The 13,678-nt window shown below is 50.8% G+C and overlaps 1 protein-coding gene across 3 annotated transcripts in view; it reads right to left on the bottom strand.

Moving 5' to 3' along the window:
* LOC128335288 (actin-binding protein WASF3-like) overlaps positions 1-13,678 on the bottom strand; it is a 49,957-nt gene that overhangs the window by 23,215 nt on the left and 13,064 nt on the right. For 2 of the 3 annotated variants that reach the window (XM_053273296.1, XM_053273294.1), the window contains exon 2: positions 1,974-2,133. In XM_053273296.1, the coding sequence (XP_053129271.1) occupies positions 1,974-2,106 (133 nt within the window). In that variant the 5' untranslated portion in view covers positions 2,107-2,133. Of the gene's footprint in view, positions 1-1,973; positions 2,134-2,311; positions 2,330-13,678 lie in introns of those variants that run through there. The other variant, XM_053273295.1, reaches the window with a different exon arrangement.

Raw genomic sequence — 13,678 nt, 5'->3', positions numbered from 1 at the left:
ATTCCTGGTCCCAGAAACAAATCAAATGGGAAAGTAGCACTCAGTGCAAATGGAGACAGTGCATGCGCAAGAGAAGCGTCCCCCGGTGACCTGCTCCAGCACAAACGGCTGAAAGCCCACTCCGGTTTGATTTGGGCTCCCTTCTGCTCCAGCTCGCGGAATGAATGGGGCGGGTTGCAGAGGCCCATCTCTGGGAGACGACAATACCCTCCTTGTCGAGCAGGACAGCGAAAGAGCAGAGGGCTTTGTCGGTCACATGCATCCGCGGTGGCGGGGGAGCAGCTCCAAATAAAGTGCAGCATTGAAGAGCATTGCAAAACAGACCCTCGCTCAGATGGGGGAAGAGGGTGTCGTGAATTCTCCACAGTTGGCAGTTCAGAAACTCATTGTGGAGACCTGGATGAAAGGCTACAGGTGGCAGCCGCAAGGCAAAAAGTTGTTGTTGTTCCTCCTCTTCTACCCACCCCTGTGGTTTACATGTGTTATTTAGTCTCTGCACTTTCATTATTCCAACCTGGGATAAGCCAAAAATATGGTAGGGAGGAAATATTGCAAATATGTCTTTTTCTTTTTTTGTAGTGTCAAAAAAAAAGTATCTCCCTTTTCTGGCGCTCCAAAAAAAAAAAAAAAAAAAAAGCTCACCTATTCTTGGTTTGTTTGTTTGATTGATTTTGGCTCAGGGCGGTTTGTTTATGTATTTATGTATTTGGTTTATTATTTATTTATGTATTCATTTGCAATATTTATACCCCACCCCTTTAGTGCAATACTATTCAGGCCAGTTGACAAAAATAGAACAGATAAAATATTGAAACAATATACAATTAATAAAATAATCAAAAGTAACTAAAACAACAAATTAACTCACTCATAATACATAGGAGAAGAGAGCTGGTCTTGTGGTAGCAAGCATGAATTGTCCCCTTAGCTAGCAGGATCCACCCTGGTTGCATTTGAGTGGGAGACCCCATGTGTAAGCACGGTAAGATAGTCCCCTCAGGGGATGGAGCTGCTCTGGGAAGAGCAGAAGGTTCCAAGTTCCCTCCCTGGCAGCATCTCCAAGATAGGGCTGAGAGAGACTCCTGCCTGCAACCTTGGAGAAGCCGCTGCCAGTCTGTGTAGACAATACTGAGCTAGATGGACCAATGCTCTGACTCAGTATATGGTAGCTTCCTATGTTCCTATATTCACCGATGCATTTACATTATTCTATGCATTGTCTCCATTTGCTCAGAGTGAAGTCCCTCCATAGTCAGACTGGCTGCATAACATTGCAATGACATCCCAATATCTGACCGGATGGGGTCGACCATGTGACTACTTCTAGAATTATTGCCTTCACTCTCAATTGTGCAGATTGTATTTGTCTCCACCGGCATCATCCAATCACCACACCTGACCACAAGATTTCATGACATCATTCTGTTCACTCTGTGATCCCTGACTGGCTAGGACAGCCGACTTGACTAAGCCAGAAAGGAGGAAACAGCATTGGATGAGGAGGCAAACGATGATGGAAACCAGCCATAACCAATGGCACTGACCAACAGGCGCTGCCATTTTTGAATCTGCAATTCCCCTCTGGATGACGTCACATGAGGGCATAGCATTGCTCACAAAGAGATCTGGGCGGCGGCCAGCAGGCTACCACAGGGAGAACTGCCAATGTGGGCAAATTCCTTTCCCACCACCACCCCCCTTGCCAAAACTGTCTCCCATCACTGCCACCTGCAAGCAGAGTGAGGGAGGGGAGGCATTTCGGCTCAGCCCTCCTCTGGTCCACGAGGTTTTTGCAGTGCTTCGGAAACCTGACAAACTTCTCTGGAGAACAATTATAGCTAGCAAGAGAAGAAAAAGGAGGCAGTCCGGGGCTCTGTAGGTGGTTACACCCCACCACTCCCAGCTGGTCTCCCAAATCCTGCTGCCTGGCTCCAGCCTCAGACACAAGGGACACACGGAAGCCATCCACTTACTGAGGCTGCCCAGCTGCTTAATGATAGCCGCCAAGGTACTGTTGGTCACACATTCCAGCTCGCTAGTGACTCCGTCCGGAAGAGCGCCGCGGCAGAGATGGCGCGGTTCAATGTTCCTCTTCACCAGGGGCATCTTGGCAGGGGCTCAGTTGGCTTCACCCTGAGCAGAGGGAGGAAAAAGACAGAAGTCAGGTTTCTCGTAAACTTGTGGCTGCGGTGGGATTTGAACCCAGGGCTCCCCGCTAAAGAACCATCTCTGCACTGCCACACTGCCATGCTGGCTTGCACCTGGCCCAGCTGCCAGGCCCATAACATCACACACCAGCCACATTTCTCACAGATGGTGCCTTACAGCCGCATCAGAGCTATTCATAGTGACTGCACCACTCCCAGAACGGTGCTAGACTGACAGCTTCGGCGCTGGAACCAGAATTGTCCAGCCTCCCCGCTTGCAACAGATGGCAGCAGGCAAGCTCCCCCCACGCGCCTCCCTGCCAAAACGCCTCAGCTTGAAGGAAACACCTTCACAAAGCAAATGGATTCTTCAGCCGCCATGAATTATTCAACCCTCAGCCTCCTGCCAAGATCACTAACGAGGAAAGCAATTAGTGCAACTGTGATGACCGAGGATTTTTGCAACAGGCTCCCGGAGACCAAGCACCAAATGGCAAACCACACACCGAATTTTCTGACTTGCCACTAGGGAGTGCACGGAACCGGTTCGAGCCTCCGAACCGGTTTGACGGCGGGGGGTGTCCAACTTTAAGAGCGGGGGAGGGCACACTTACCCCTCCCATCGCTTTTCTCCTGCCGGCGTCCATTTTAGTCAAACCCCATTGGGGTGGCAGTGTAACTCCCTGCCGGAATTGTTGTCCGGATATGACCGGAAGTATCCAATGCACCTGCGTGCACCGAGTATGTCGGATACTTCTGGTCATATCTGGACAACGGGGCAGCAGGGAAGTAAGCGGCCGCCCCAATGAGATTTGACTAAAATGGACGCCGGTGAGGGGAACGTGGCAGGAGGGGTAAGTGCACCCTCCCCTGCTCTTAAAACAGCCCCCCCACCTCCGAGCCTCCCCCACGCGGTTCTGTGCACATCCCTGCTTGCCACGTTGTCGGACAGAGGTGAGCAAAATGCCTCAGCATGGTGACATCAAGGACCTGGCACCTTGGAGCTCAGTAACCTCTCTGTGTGGTGCGGTGTTCATCACTACATGTATGGCATTCACTGCCGTGGGAGGTGGTCATGGCCATGACAGTGCTAAAAAGAGATGAAACCCCTTCATGGGCAGGAGACACCGATTGCTGGCTGTTGGTTCTGGCAACTAGGTGGAGCCTCCTCAGAACGGTAGTTGCTGAGGAGCAGCAGCAGCAAGAGAAGGTTCCTTCCTTCATGCCCTTCTTGTGGGCTTTCTGGAGGCATCTGGTTGACCACTGTGGGAAGCAGGATCCTGCACTCAGTTGACTTTTGTTCTGCATCAGCAGGCCTCTTCTTGTCATCAGTCATGGGCCATAGCTCCGTGGAACAGCATCTGCTTTGCAGGCAGAAGTTCCCTGGTTCAGTCCCCAGAGGCATCTCCAGGTAGGACTGAGAAAGGCTACTGCCTGAAACCTTGGAGGGCCATTGCCAGTCAGTGTAGACAATACTGAGCCAGAAGGACCAATGATCTGACTTAGGAGCACTGGAAGCTGCCTTCTACTGAGTCAAACTATTGGTCCATCTCGCTCAGTATTGTCTACACTGACTGGCAGCAGCTCTTCCAAGTTTCAGGCAAGGGTCTGCCTGGAGATGCTGCCAGGGCTTGAACCTGGGTCCTTCTGCCTGCAAAGCAGATGCTCTACCAGTCAGCCACAGTCTCATCTGCTAAGGGGAATATCTTACAGCAGCCAGTGCTCACATTATTTATTATTATTATTATTATTATTATTATTATTATTATTATTATTATTATTATTTCGACATGTAGTCACTCATCCAAATGCAAGCCAGGCTGGACCCTGCTTAGCAAAGGGAACAATTCATTCTCACTACTGCAAGACCAGTTCTCCTCCCCAACTGACCTGGCAGAAGGGAAGCTTCCTACATAACTGCCAGGAACCCTAAGCCTATTCTACTTTTGTGTCCTTTTTAATTATAAGCAAATTTGGGAGCCAAGCTCTGTTGAAAGATGAGGTATAGGCATGATTAATTAGTACTGAAAGAATCACCCAAAGCCATTCAATCAGAACAATTTGCACAGGTGGCAGAATCCAACCTTTGGACTGTCTGTTGCAAAACTTTGTTTTTTATTCATTCATTCATTTACACACCACCTTGTTTGGGAGCCAGGGCAAAGTTACAAGAAAAGGAAATCCATCCCTTCCCTTTTAGGTGATGCTGTTATTTCCACTTGAGCTGGAACCCCTGATTTTAAGTGGCTCCTGCCTTGCTGTGCCCACAGTGGCTTCCCTTCGTCCGTTCCTTTTCCTCTCGACCCATGGTCTTCAAGCCTGTGCATCTGAGCGCATTCCTCCCTATCGCCTGGAATGTGTTTTGAATCTCAAAATGTTTTCCTCTTTCCCTCATCTTGAAGTGGATTATTGTCCATCACAAACAAGAGCTCAGCTGCTGAGACTGAAGAGTGGCATAGAAATCGCACTCACATGGCTTGTCAATTCTTCAATGGCCTGTGGCAATGAGCACACTCAATTAGCCGTCATCATTAGGCACTGGCAAGGAAACAGAGGGACTGCTGGAGAATCCGGGAACATTTAATTTCCTGATGGGTTCAATAAGACACTGGGGGCCCTGATGTCAAAAAAGAGCTTTAATGAACCCACCTTCTCCTGTGCCTCCTTGCAAGCCCTTCTCTGGGTCTCCCCTCCTTTGCCAGCGAGGCAATGAAAACAGAGACCTGAAGTCTATGATCACTCAAGCAAGTTGCCTTCAGGTGTTCCCGTCAAAGGCAGGGGCAGCTCCCATGAAGGCACTCCCAGTGGAGGAAGCCGCTCTGCACACATGTCCATGGTCCCTAACCCTAACTCTATGGTCCTGGTGAGGAGGAAAGGCTGATGGTGCCCAAGCTCTATATATACACAACAGAGAATCCACGGAGCTTTGGAGCAGGCGCTCCAAATATTGGGCCATTTTGATCTTCGGTCACGGGTTCTCAACTTGCTTTCAACAACTGTGCCCCTTTTGTCACAAACCTTCAGCTCAGGCACCCCATAAGGTAGGGAGGTGTGTGCGCGCATGCGCACTTGTGCACACACACATTTAAATGTTTCAATCCCATTGAGCTCTGGAGAAATTGTCCAAGTTATGAGACTGGCTACTCCAGTAAACTTGTCCCATTAATTTCAATAATATTGTTTATGAGTATCTTAATCTGAATGTAAGCCAGTGACTAGAGTCTGTCTCATAACTGTAACATTTAAGTATAAGTGTGTGTGTGTGTGTGTGTGTGTGTGTGTGTGTGTACATGCTCGCACATACATACAAACACAAACTTAAATGTTACAGTTAGGGAGATTGGCTTCTACAAGACGTGTGTGCTTTAAACCAGCAATCGGAGATTCAATTTAAGCCGGAGGGGAGAGCTGGTCTTGTGGCAGCAAGCATGACTTGTCCCCTTAGCTAAGCAGGGTATGCCCTGGTTACATATGAATGGGAGACTAGAAGTGTGAGCACTGGAAGAGATTCCCCTCAGGGGATAATGGAGCTGCTCTGGGAAGAGCAGAAGGTTCCAAGTTCCCTCCCTGGCAGCATCTCCAAGATAGGGCTGAGAGAGACTCCTGCCTGCAACCCTGGAGAAGCTGCTGCCAGTCTGTGAAGACAATACTGAGCTAGATGGACCAATGGTCTGGCTCAGTACATGGCAGCTTCCTATGTTCCTAATCCTCAGATGGGGAATTAAATAGTGCAGCTGCAATGTGGGGAGGTAGAAATGGGCTGAGTAGGAGCCCTTCCAATATCCCATGGGGGTACAAGTGTCCCTGTTGGGAACCCCTCCCCAGGTTATCAGAGGCAAAAGCATCCGGTGACTAGTCTGGCATCCTGCAAAACAAGTTGTTCTAAATCCCGGATCCCGGCCATTCCCATGGCACAGGCCACTGTCTCGTGGCAGTCGACACAGAGTGAGCTTCAGATAGGACACTGGACATCATGGGGACAAGAAGGGAGAGCGAGAAAGAAAGAGAGGGAAATTAATGAGCCGCCTGAATGCGGGGGACAATGAAAAGAGCCAAACAAAAAGCTGGCCTTGCCACCTGCCAATTAAATGGCCCATAAATGCCAGCAACCAGCTTTGCTGCCCGTACAAAATGAACTTGCAAACACCAGAATAAAAGGAGAAGAGTTGGGGTTTGCTCAAAAGACCGACCAGCTGAAAAGGCACCCTCTGGGCCTCATCCAATCCCCACGGAGCTCGGGAGAAAGATTCCAGGAGCTCTGGATCCAGGCCATCGGGGAGGAGGACAATGGTGCTGCGGAACGAGCACCCGTTGGATGGGTCCCGCGTGACTCATTAAGCATCTGGAGAAAGAAATGGCCGACACAGCTCAGCCCGGAGTGACCGTCATGGCTGAAGGCAGAGCTAACCAGCTGCCTCTCTTCCACATGCTCCTCATTCAGCGGCTTGGGCACAAGTCAAGGGTTGGGCCCCCAGTGAGTCAATGCACTTTCGATCCAGGGTGGGGGGTGGGGTGGGGGCCAAAGGATTCTCCCTTCCTTGAGCTTTCCAGCAACCAACGGGAGTTCTTAGCAGACATGCAAGGAGACACTCTGAGAAGCCAAGATGGCCAAGGAGTCCAGCGTTGAATGATGGTGTTCCGGGAAGACGGGATGGTCACTAGAAAAACTCTGGTTATTCAGGGCTGCAAAACCGAACAAAGCAGCTGGGTTAACGGATATTTAAAATGTGGGTCCCTTCATAGTGCAGCCTCCTTGAATGGGGCATTATCTGCTGGGTGGCCTCCAGAACAGGGGTGTCGCTGTAATTAAGTAGATGGGTTCAAAACAACCCGCCCCCCCAGCTCCTGGGGGGGAGCAGCTCCACCCCTCCCTATTTTCTTCATTTATTTTATGTATGTATTTATTGTTGAATTTATATACCGCCTTTCATTAAAAACAATCTCAAGGCGGTTGACAAAAGTTAAAAAAAATACAATAAAATGACAATAAAAATATTAAGCTAAAGATATAAAAACAAACCAAATTTACAACCTATAAAATACAAGCATAAAAACTACACAGAGGTACTGTAAAAACACATAGAAGCACCAATAAAAACAATCATGTAAAAGCCTGGATAAAAACCCAAGATTTAACAAGCTTTCTAAAAACTGTGATGGCGTCTGAAGAGTGAATGGCCACTGGGTGAGCATTCCAGAGTCTGGGGGCAGCAACAGAGAAGGCCCTGTCCCGAGTGCACGACAGCCGAGCCTCCCTCATTGTCGGCAACCGGAGCAGAGCCCTCTCAGAGGACCTTGTCGAGCAGGCAGCAACCCTTGGGAGCAGGCGGTCCCTCAAGTACCCTGGGCCCAAACCATTAAGGGCTTTAAAGGTCAAAACCAGCACCTTGAACTGGACCCGGAAACGAACTGGCAGCCAGTGCAACTCTTTCAGAATGGCTGTGATATGCTCCCATCAGGCAGCTCCAGATAAAACCCTAGCTGCCACGTTTTGTTTCATTATCTCCCTCATTCCGAAGGGTGAACATGGGCCCCCTCTCTCCTAGCTATGCCCCTGCTCCAGAGGTCCTCAGGGGATGTTGGCTTAGGAACATAGGAAGCTGCCGTTTACTGAGTCAGACCATTGGTCTATCTAGCTCAGTATTGTCTTTACAGACTGACAACAGCTTCCCCAAGGTTGCAGGCAGGAGTCTCTCTCCGCCCTATCTGGAGATGCTGCCAGGGAGGAAACCTGGGACCTTCTGCATGCGAGTGTGCAGATGCTCTTCCCAGACCCATCCCCTAAGGGGAAGATCTTACTGCACTTACACATGTAGTCGTCCATTCAGATGATAACCAGGGTGGACCCTGCTTAGCCAAGAGGACAATTCATGCTTGCTACCACAAGACCAGCTCTCCTCCAAGGGCCCTCCCTAGGGCACCAGTCTGTATTAATGGCTGTGGTAGAGTCCTGCTCATCCCACTGGAGGAGTCCTCATTGGGTTTAGGGTCTGGGCACAAACATTTTTGGTGCCCTAGGAGATGTTTGATCTTTGGAGGCCCCCTGGCCATCAGCCGCACAGTGCAGAGCCCTGGCTTTAACTTGCACTGCATGGGCTTCTGTGCAGAATGACAGTCTGCATGGATGCCCAGCAAATGAGCAGCGCCCACTGGTTTGAGGATCCAGTGGGAGAGAGTTCCCAGTCTGTTATGGGGGCAAAACTCTTAACACTCCAGAGATGAAAAGTTGCTGCTGGGAATTTGGAAATCCAGCCTGAGAATTCTTTCTGGGGAAGTGAATGCTGAGGGCGGCAATTCATCTTCCAGAGAGGGAGGGCAGCTTATGGGACGAGCTGTTTATTGGGGGCTGAGGTGCAAAGAGCAAAGCAGGCTGTGTGTGTTTGCGGGGGACAGAATGTGCAGACCCTTTGGGGAGCGGGGAGGCCCTGTGTGACTTCTTACACCCACTGTGCAGGACTTCAAGGGTGCAATACAAGAGGGTGAGAGAGAAGACGTGGCAGTGCTATATGCTGGCACTGTTTATGCGACCCCCAAGAACTGGTGCCTGAGGCGGCCACTGCCTAGGTCTGCCTAGTGGATAAGCCAGCCCCGGACATAGATAGGGGCTCCGCTCATGGGGAGATGGTTCTATACCTGCCACCTATGCCTGCCTCCGGGGTGCCTTTCCATCCCCACAAGGTGACTTCATGCCCAGCACATGCCTGGACACTTTCCCTCCTTGAAAAATAACCAACCAACCATGTTTACCGTCAGAATCTCATTAGCAAGCCTGCAGTGGAAATTGCACATTATGGACGCCCTGATTAACTGACACACCAGACGCCGCTGAACTAAATGACAGCATTTTGAGGCAGCCCAATCTCCGTTCCTAACCCAGGAGGGGAGACAAAAAGGAGGAAAGACCATGAGGACGGACGGCACAGATGGTTCCAGCCGAGTGTCTCTGCAGAATGAGATGAGAACCAAGTTGACAAACCGACATGGTATTTCCATAAGCAACTGTCTTCCTTGGTGTATTAAGCAAAGAGAAAGAGATTCATTTCAGCCTCAGCAAATTTCATCACAAGAGTACAAAGAAACGGCTTCGCCAAATGACAGGCTCAGAGACTGCTATTCTCAGGGATTCTCAGATGTTGTGGACTACAACTCCCAGAGTTCAGGCCATTGCAGCTGGGGATTCTGGGAGTTGTAGTCAACAACACCTGGGAATCTCTGTCACAGACCACACTGCTGGTAGACCACAGTTCTCCAAGGGGCCCCGAGGAAGCAGCACCGTCAATGAAAACAGCGGATGCCCTATTGATTGGGGCTCTAATCCAGTAATAGAACATGTGCTTTGAGTGCATATTCTCTCAGGCTCCATCCCGTTGAAATGGAGTTTGGCATCCAGTTGAAAATATCTCAGAAGGCAGGGCTGGAAGAGCTTGCCCAGGACTTTGGAGAGCCGCTGCCAGTCAGAGTAGACGGTACTGGGAAAGGCTGAGCATTGACGGATTCAGTCAAATGGTTTTTCATGGTGCTTTTATCTGCTGCACTGCTATGCTTTTAGATCATTTTTCTATGTCATTTTTGGAAGCTGTCTAGTGAGGCCTATGGCTCAAAAGGCAGGGTAAAGGTGAAGTGTGTTGTTGAGTCGGTGTCGACTCCTGGTGCCCCCAGAGCCCTGTGGTTGTCTTTGGTAGGATACAGGAGGGGTTGACCATGGCCATCTCCTGCGCAGTATGTATGAGATGGTGCCTTTCAGTGGGGATTCCGACCAGCAGCCTCTTGCTTGCTAGGCAAGTCACTTCCCCGCTGCGCCATGAGGTGGCTACCCACTGAAAAAGAGGAGAGGTCTCCTCCGGGCCCTTGGAGAGATGCATGGGAGTGGGAATTCCTGCCGCTGCAGCTTGTCCGGCAGGGAGAAGCCGAACCTGCTGGCATCCCCGCTCCTGCGCACCTCTTAAAGGGACCGGAGGCTGGTCCTCTTTTCCAGAGAGCAACCCCCGATGCCAACCACAATCCGGGCTGCTCTGCTCTCCTCCTGCTCCTTGCAAAGCCTGCAAGAAGTGTGAGGAGAGGAGCGGAGAGGAGGCTGCAGGCACGGGACACTGTTCCCATCCCGGACCTCGCTTGGGGCCCCCTGACCGGGGGGTTCTACAGCCTGGACCGGAGAAGGGCCTCTCATGAATCCCTGCCGGCTTCAGCAGCCTCACTTCCTGAAAGGCATTCGCAAAGGCTGCCAGCTTTTTAGCTTGTGCCATTAACAGCAGCCTAATGCGACAGTAGCTGAGCCGGGAATCCTTTCCCCGTGGCTCTGTCTCCATATGAAGAAATGCTTCATCCATTCAGTTCCTGCCTATTAGCTTTTTCAAGGCCCAGGAACAAGGTCAGCCTTTTTTCTAAAGCGAACCACCTTAGGAGTAGCTAGGGACCATCGTCCCCTGTAACAGAGTTTCCAGAGGTTGTTGACTACAACTCCCATCATCCCAGGTTCAATCCCTGGCAGCATCTCCAGGTAGGGCTGGGAAAGACTCCTGCCTGAAGCCTCAGAGAGCTGCTGCCGGTCAGGGTAGACAATGCTGAGCTAGCTGGACCAAGGGTCTGACTCAGCATAAAGCAGCTTCCTATGGAGGGTCGGGAGAACTGGAGGAGTGACTACTAGTAGATGAGCCAGGGCTGGACGGTTTGACCGAAGAGACAAGCAGCTTCATGCCTGTTCACAACATTGCGAAGGCTTCTCCCATTTCTGTCCTTGCATCATCCCAGAAGAGCAAAACAGCGACATTGTTTTACATTCCACAGGCACGGCAGCCATTAAAACTGGCTGGAAGCAAGAGAGAGGCTGCTTGAACAGCTCTGATTTATCGCTGGCGGTCAGAGCAGCTGAGAATCCGGGTGTTGCAAAGGACTCTGAGGCATCCCAAGGCCTCTTCTGTCCAGCAGAAACACGACCCCTGAAGCAGCACAGAGTGGCACATTTCAACCGACGGGATACCAACAGCACAGCCAGCCGCATTTGCCCCTGCAACACCCAGATTAAGCAGATGCAAGACTGTCGAGGTGGCTTGGGCTTCCACACCCACCCCTGAGGAACCCCTGAGCAGTGTCCCCTGTCATGAGAATTCCCAGATATTGCTGACTGCAACTCCCATAATCCCCCGCTGCAACACCCTCTGGATAAATGGTTGGGTGGCAGAAGCTGGCTGATACCTTGGCCAGCAGCGATGCCAGACCGAAAGAGGCTCTTCCCATCTCTGCCCCCTGAGATTCTGTAACTGGAGATGCCAGGGATTGACCTGGGCCTCATGCAGGCAAAACAGGTGTTCTGCTGCAACTCCAGCCAGACCCCTTGGGAGACGCCATTGCTTGGAGGCTCTGGCAGCCCTCAGCCCTTTAACCGAGGGACAGGAGGGCTTATCAGAGAGCCAGCTTTTGCTGCTGCTGCTGCGACCGCACTTGGAGCTGTCCAGGTGCTGCAGGTTTTGCTACTGATCTTCACAGCAGCTACCCTGTAACATGGTCCCCTCACTGCCCAGCTCCTTGCTGTGTCCATCCACCCCAGTATTTATCTGTCTGCTCTAGGAACATAGGGACATAAGAAGCTGCCTTACACTGAGTCAGACCCTTGGTCCATCTAGCTCAGTATTGTCTACACAGACTGGCAGCAGCTTCTCCAAGGTTGCAGGCAGGAATCTCTCCCAGCCCTATCTTGGAGATGCTGCCAGGGAGGGAACTTGGAACCTAGATGCTCTTCCCAGAGTGGCTCCATCCCTTAAGGGGAATCTCTTACAGTGCTCACACAGGTAGTCTCCCATTCATAGGCAACCAGGGTGGACCCTGCTTAGCTAAGGGAACAAGTCAAGCAGGCAAGAAGGATACACCCAGGCCAGGGAGCTCTTGTCCTCTGCTCCCGAAAAGACCAACAGCCTGAGACAACGTTTTATTAATCGGTTATTTGCTTATTTTAATATCGTGAACCACTTTGGGTGCCTTTGTCAAGGCAGAAAGGTGGTATAAAAATGTAGTAAGTAAATAAATAAAATAAAGTCAGCTTGCTACCGGAAGACCAGCTCTCCTCTCCTCTGCTGCCCTGGTTGACCATTCAAGGCCGTGCCCTCTACCTGCAGGGTCCTGCCTCTCCTGGACAGGTGACCAACAAGGACAGTCTCTTACTTCCTCTCCCTCTCAGCTTATTGATGATCTCTTGTCTGCTTTTGCTTGTTGGACATCCTTCTCCTGCTTCTTCCACTCAAGCAGCTCAGGAGGAGGAGATGGACAAGCTTGCAATACATCCACTCTCAGGCAGAGGGAATGTGATTGTACAAAACCGTATTCTTTTTAATTTGCTTTCTGCTTTTCTGCTCCAGCAACGAGCACACCAAGCCAAAAGAAGGAAGAGTATGGAGGGATATTAACAGTGGAGTCAACTCTAGAGCAGTCCAACCGGAGATTAACAGCAAGAGCAGCCATACATTAGCAAATGAAAATGCTGCTGTTCCATCTCTAATACTACGGCACCAGCCGTGCACCAGAAACACTATACACCCTGATCCCACGTCCTGCGTTTCTGGCAGATGTCGCACTCCAGTAACACAGCAGCAGTCGGCTCTGATCCAAATAGGCCACTTCATGCTCCATGCTCATACTTTCCATGGTCCAGATGGGCCCCTGGATTAGCCGCCTGACCTCATGTTACAGGGATGCAACTGTCTGAGCAGGCCATTGCATTCTTCTTGTGGAGCGAAAGGGCTCTCTTTCCAAGGGATGGCCCAGTGACCAGTCGGATATTGTCCAACAGGAGACAAACATGGGAAGCACTAATGCATTAAAAAAAGTCAGCGTATGGGACAACAGGGACCAGCAGAAGGAAAACTGGGGTCTACTGGGAGATCTGTGGGTGATTTGCTATAAGTCAGTGAAGGTTTATGACTATGGCATGGAGATGGGGCCGCTCTGGGAAGCGCAGTAGGACCCAAGTTCCCTCCCTGGCAGCATCTCCCAGATAGGGCTGAGAGAGATTCCTGCCTGCAACTTTGGAGAAGCTGCTTCCAGTCTGGGTAGAAAATACTGAGTGAGATGGACCAAGGGTCAGACTCAGTATATGGCAGCTTCCTCTGTAGCTAGCATGCACAAGGTCCAGATTCAATCTCGGGCAGCATCTCCAAGTAGAGATGGGAAAGTCTCCTGCCAGCAACCCTGGAGAGCTTCTGCCAATCAGAGCAGACAATATTGAGCTAGATGGACTAAGGGTCTGACTCAGTATAGGAACATAGGAACATAAGAACATAGGAAACTGCCTCATACTAAGTTGGTCCACCTAGTTCACTATTGTCTTCACAGACTGGCAGTGGCTTTTCCAAGGTTGCAGGCAGGAATCTCTCTCAGCCCTATCTTGGAGATGCTGCCAAGGAGGGAACTGGAAACCTTCTGCTCTTCCCAGAGCGGCTCCATCCCCTAAGGGGAAACTCTTCCAGTGCTCACACATCAAGTCTCCCATTCAAATGCAACCAGGGCAGACCCTGCTTAGCTAAGGGGACCAGTCATGCTTG

The sequence above is a fragment of the Hemicordylus capensis genome, chromosome 11 (assembly GCF_027244095.1).
Source record: "Hemicordylus capensis ecotype Gifberg chromosome 11, rHemCap1.1.pri, whole genome shotgun sequence".
In the NCBI taxonomy this organism is placed as follows: domain Eukaryota; kingdom Metazoa; phylum Chordata; class Lepidosauria; order Squamata; family Cordylidae; genus Hemicordylus; species Hemicordylus capensis.
Note: the sequence above shows the minus strand (reverse complement) of the source record. Positions and strands in the feature narration are given on the sequence as shown.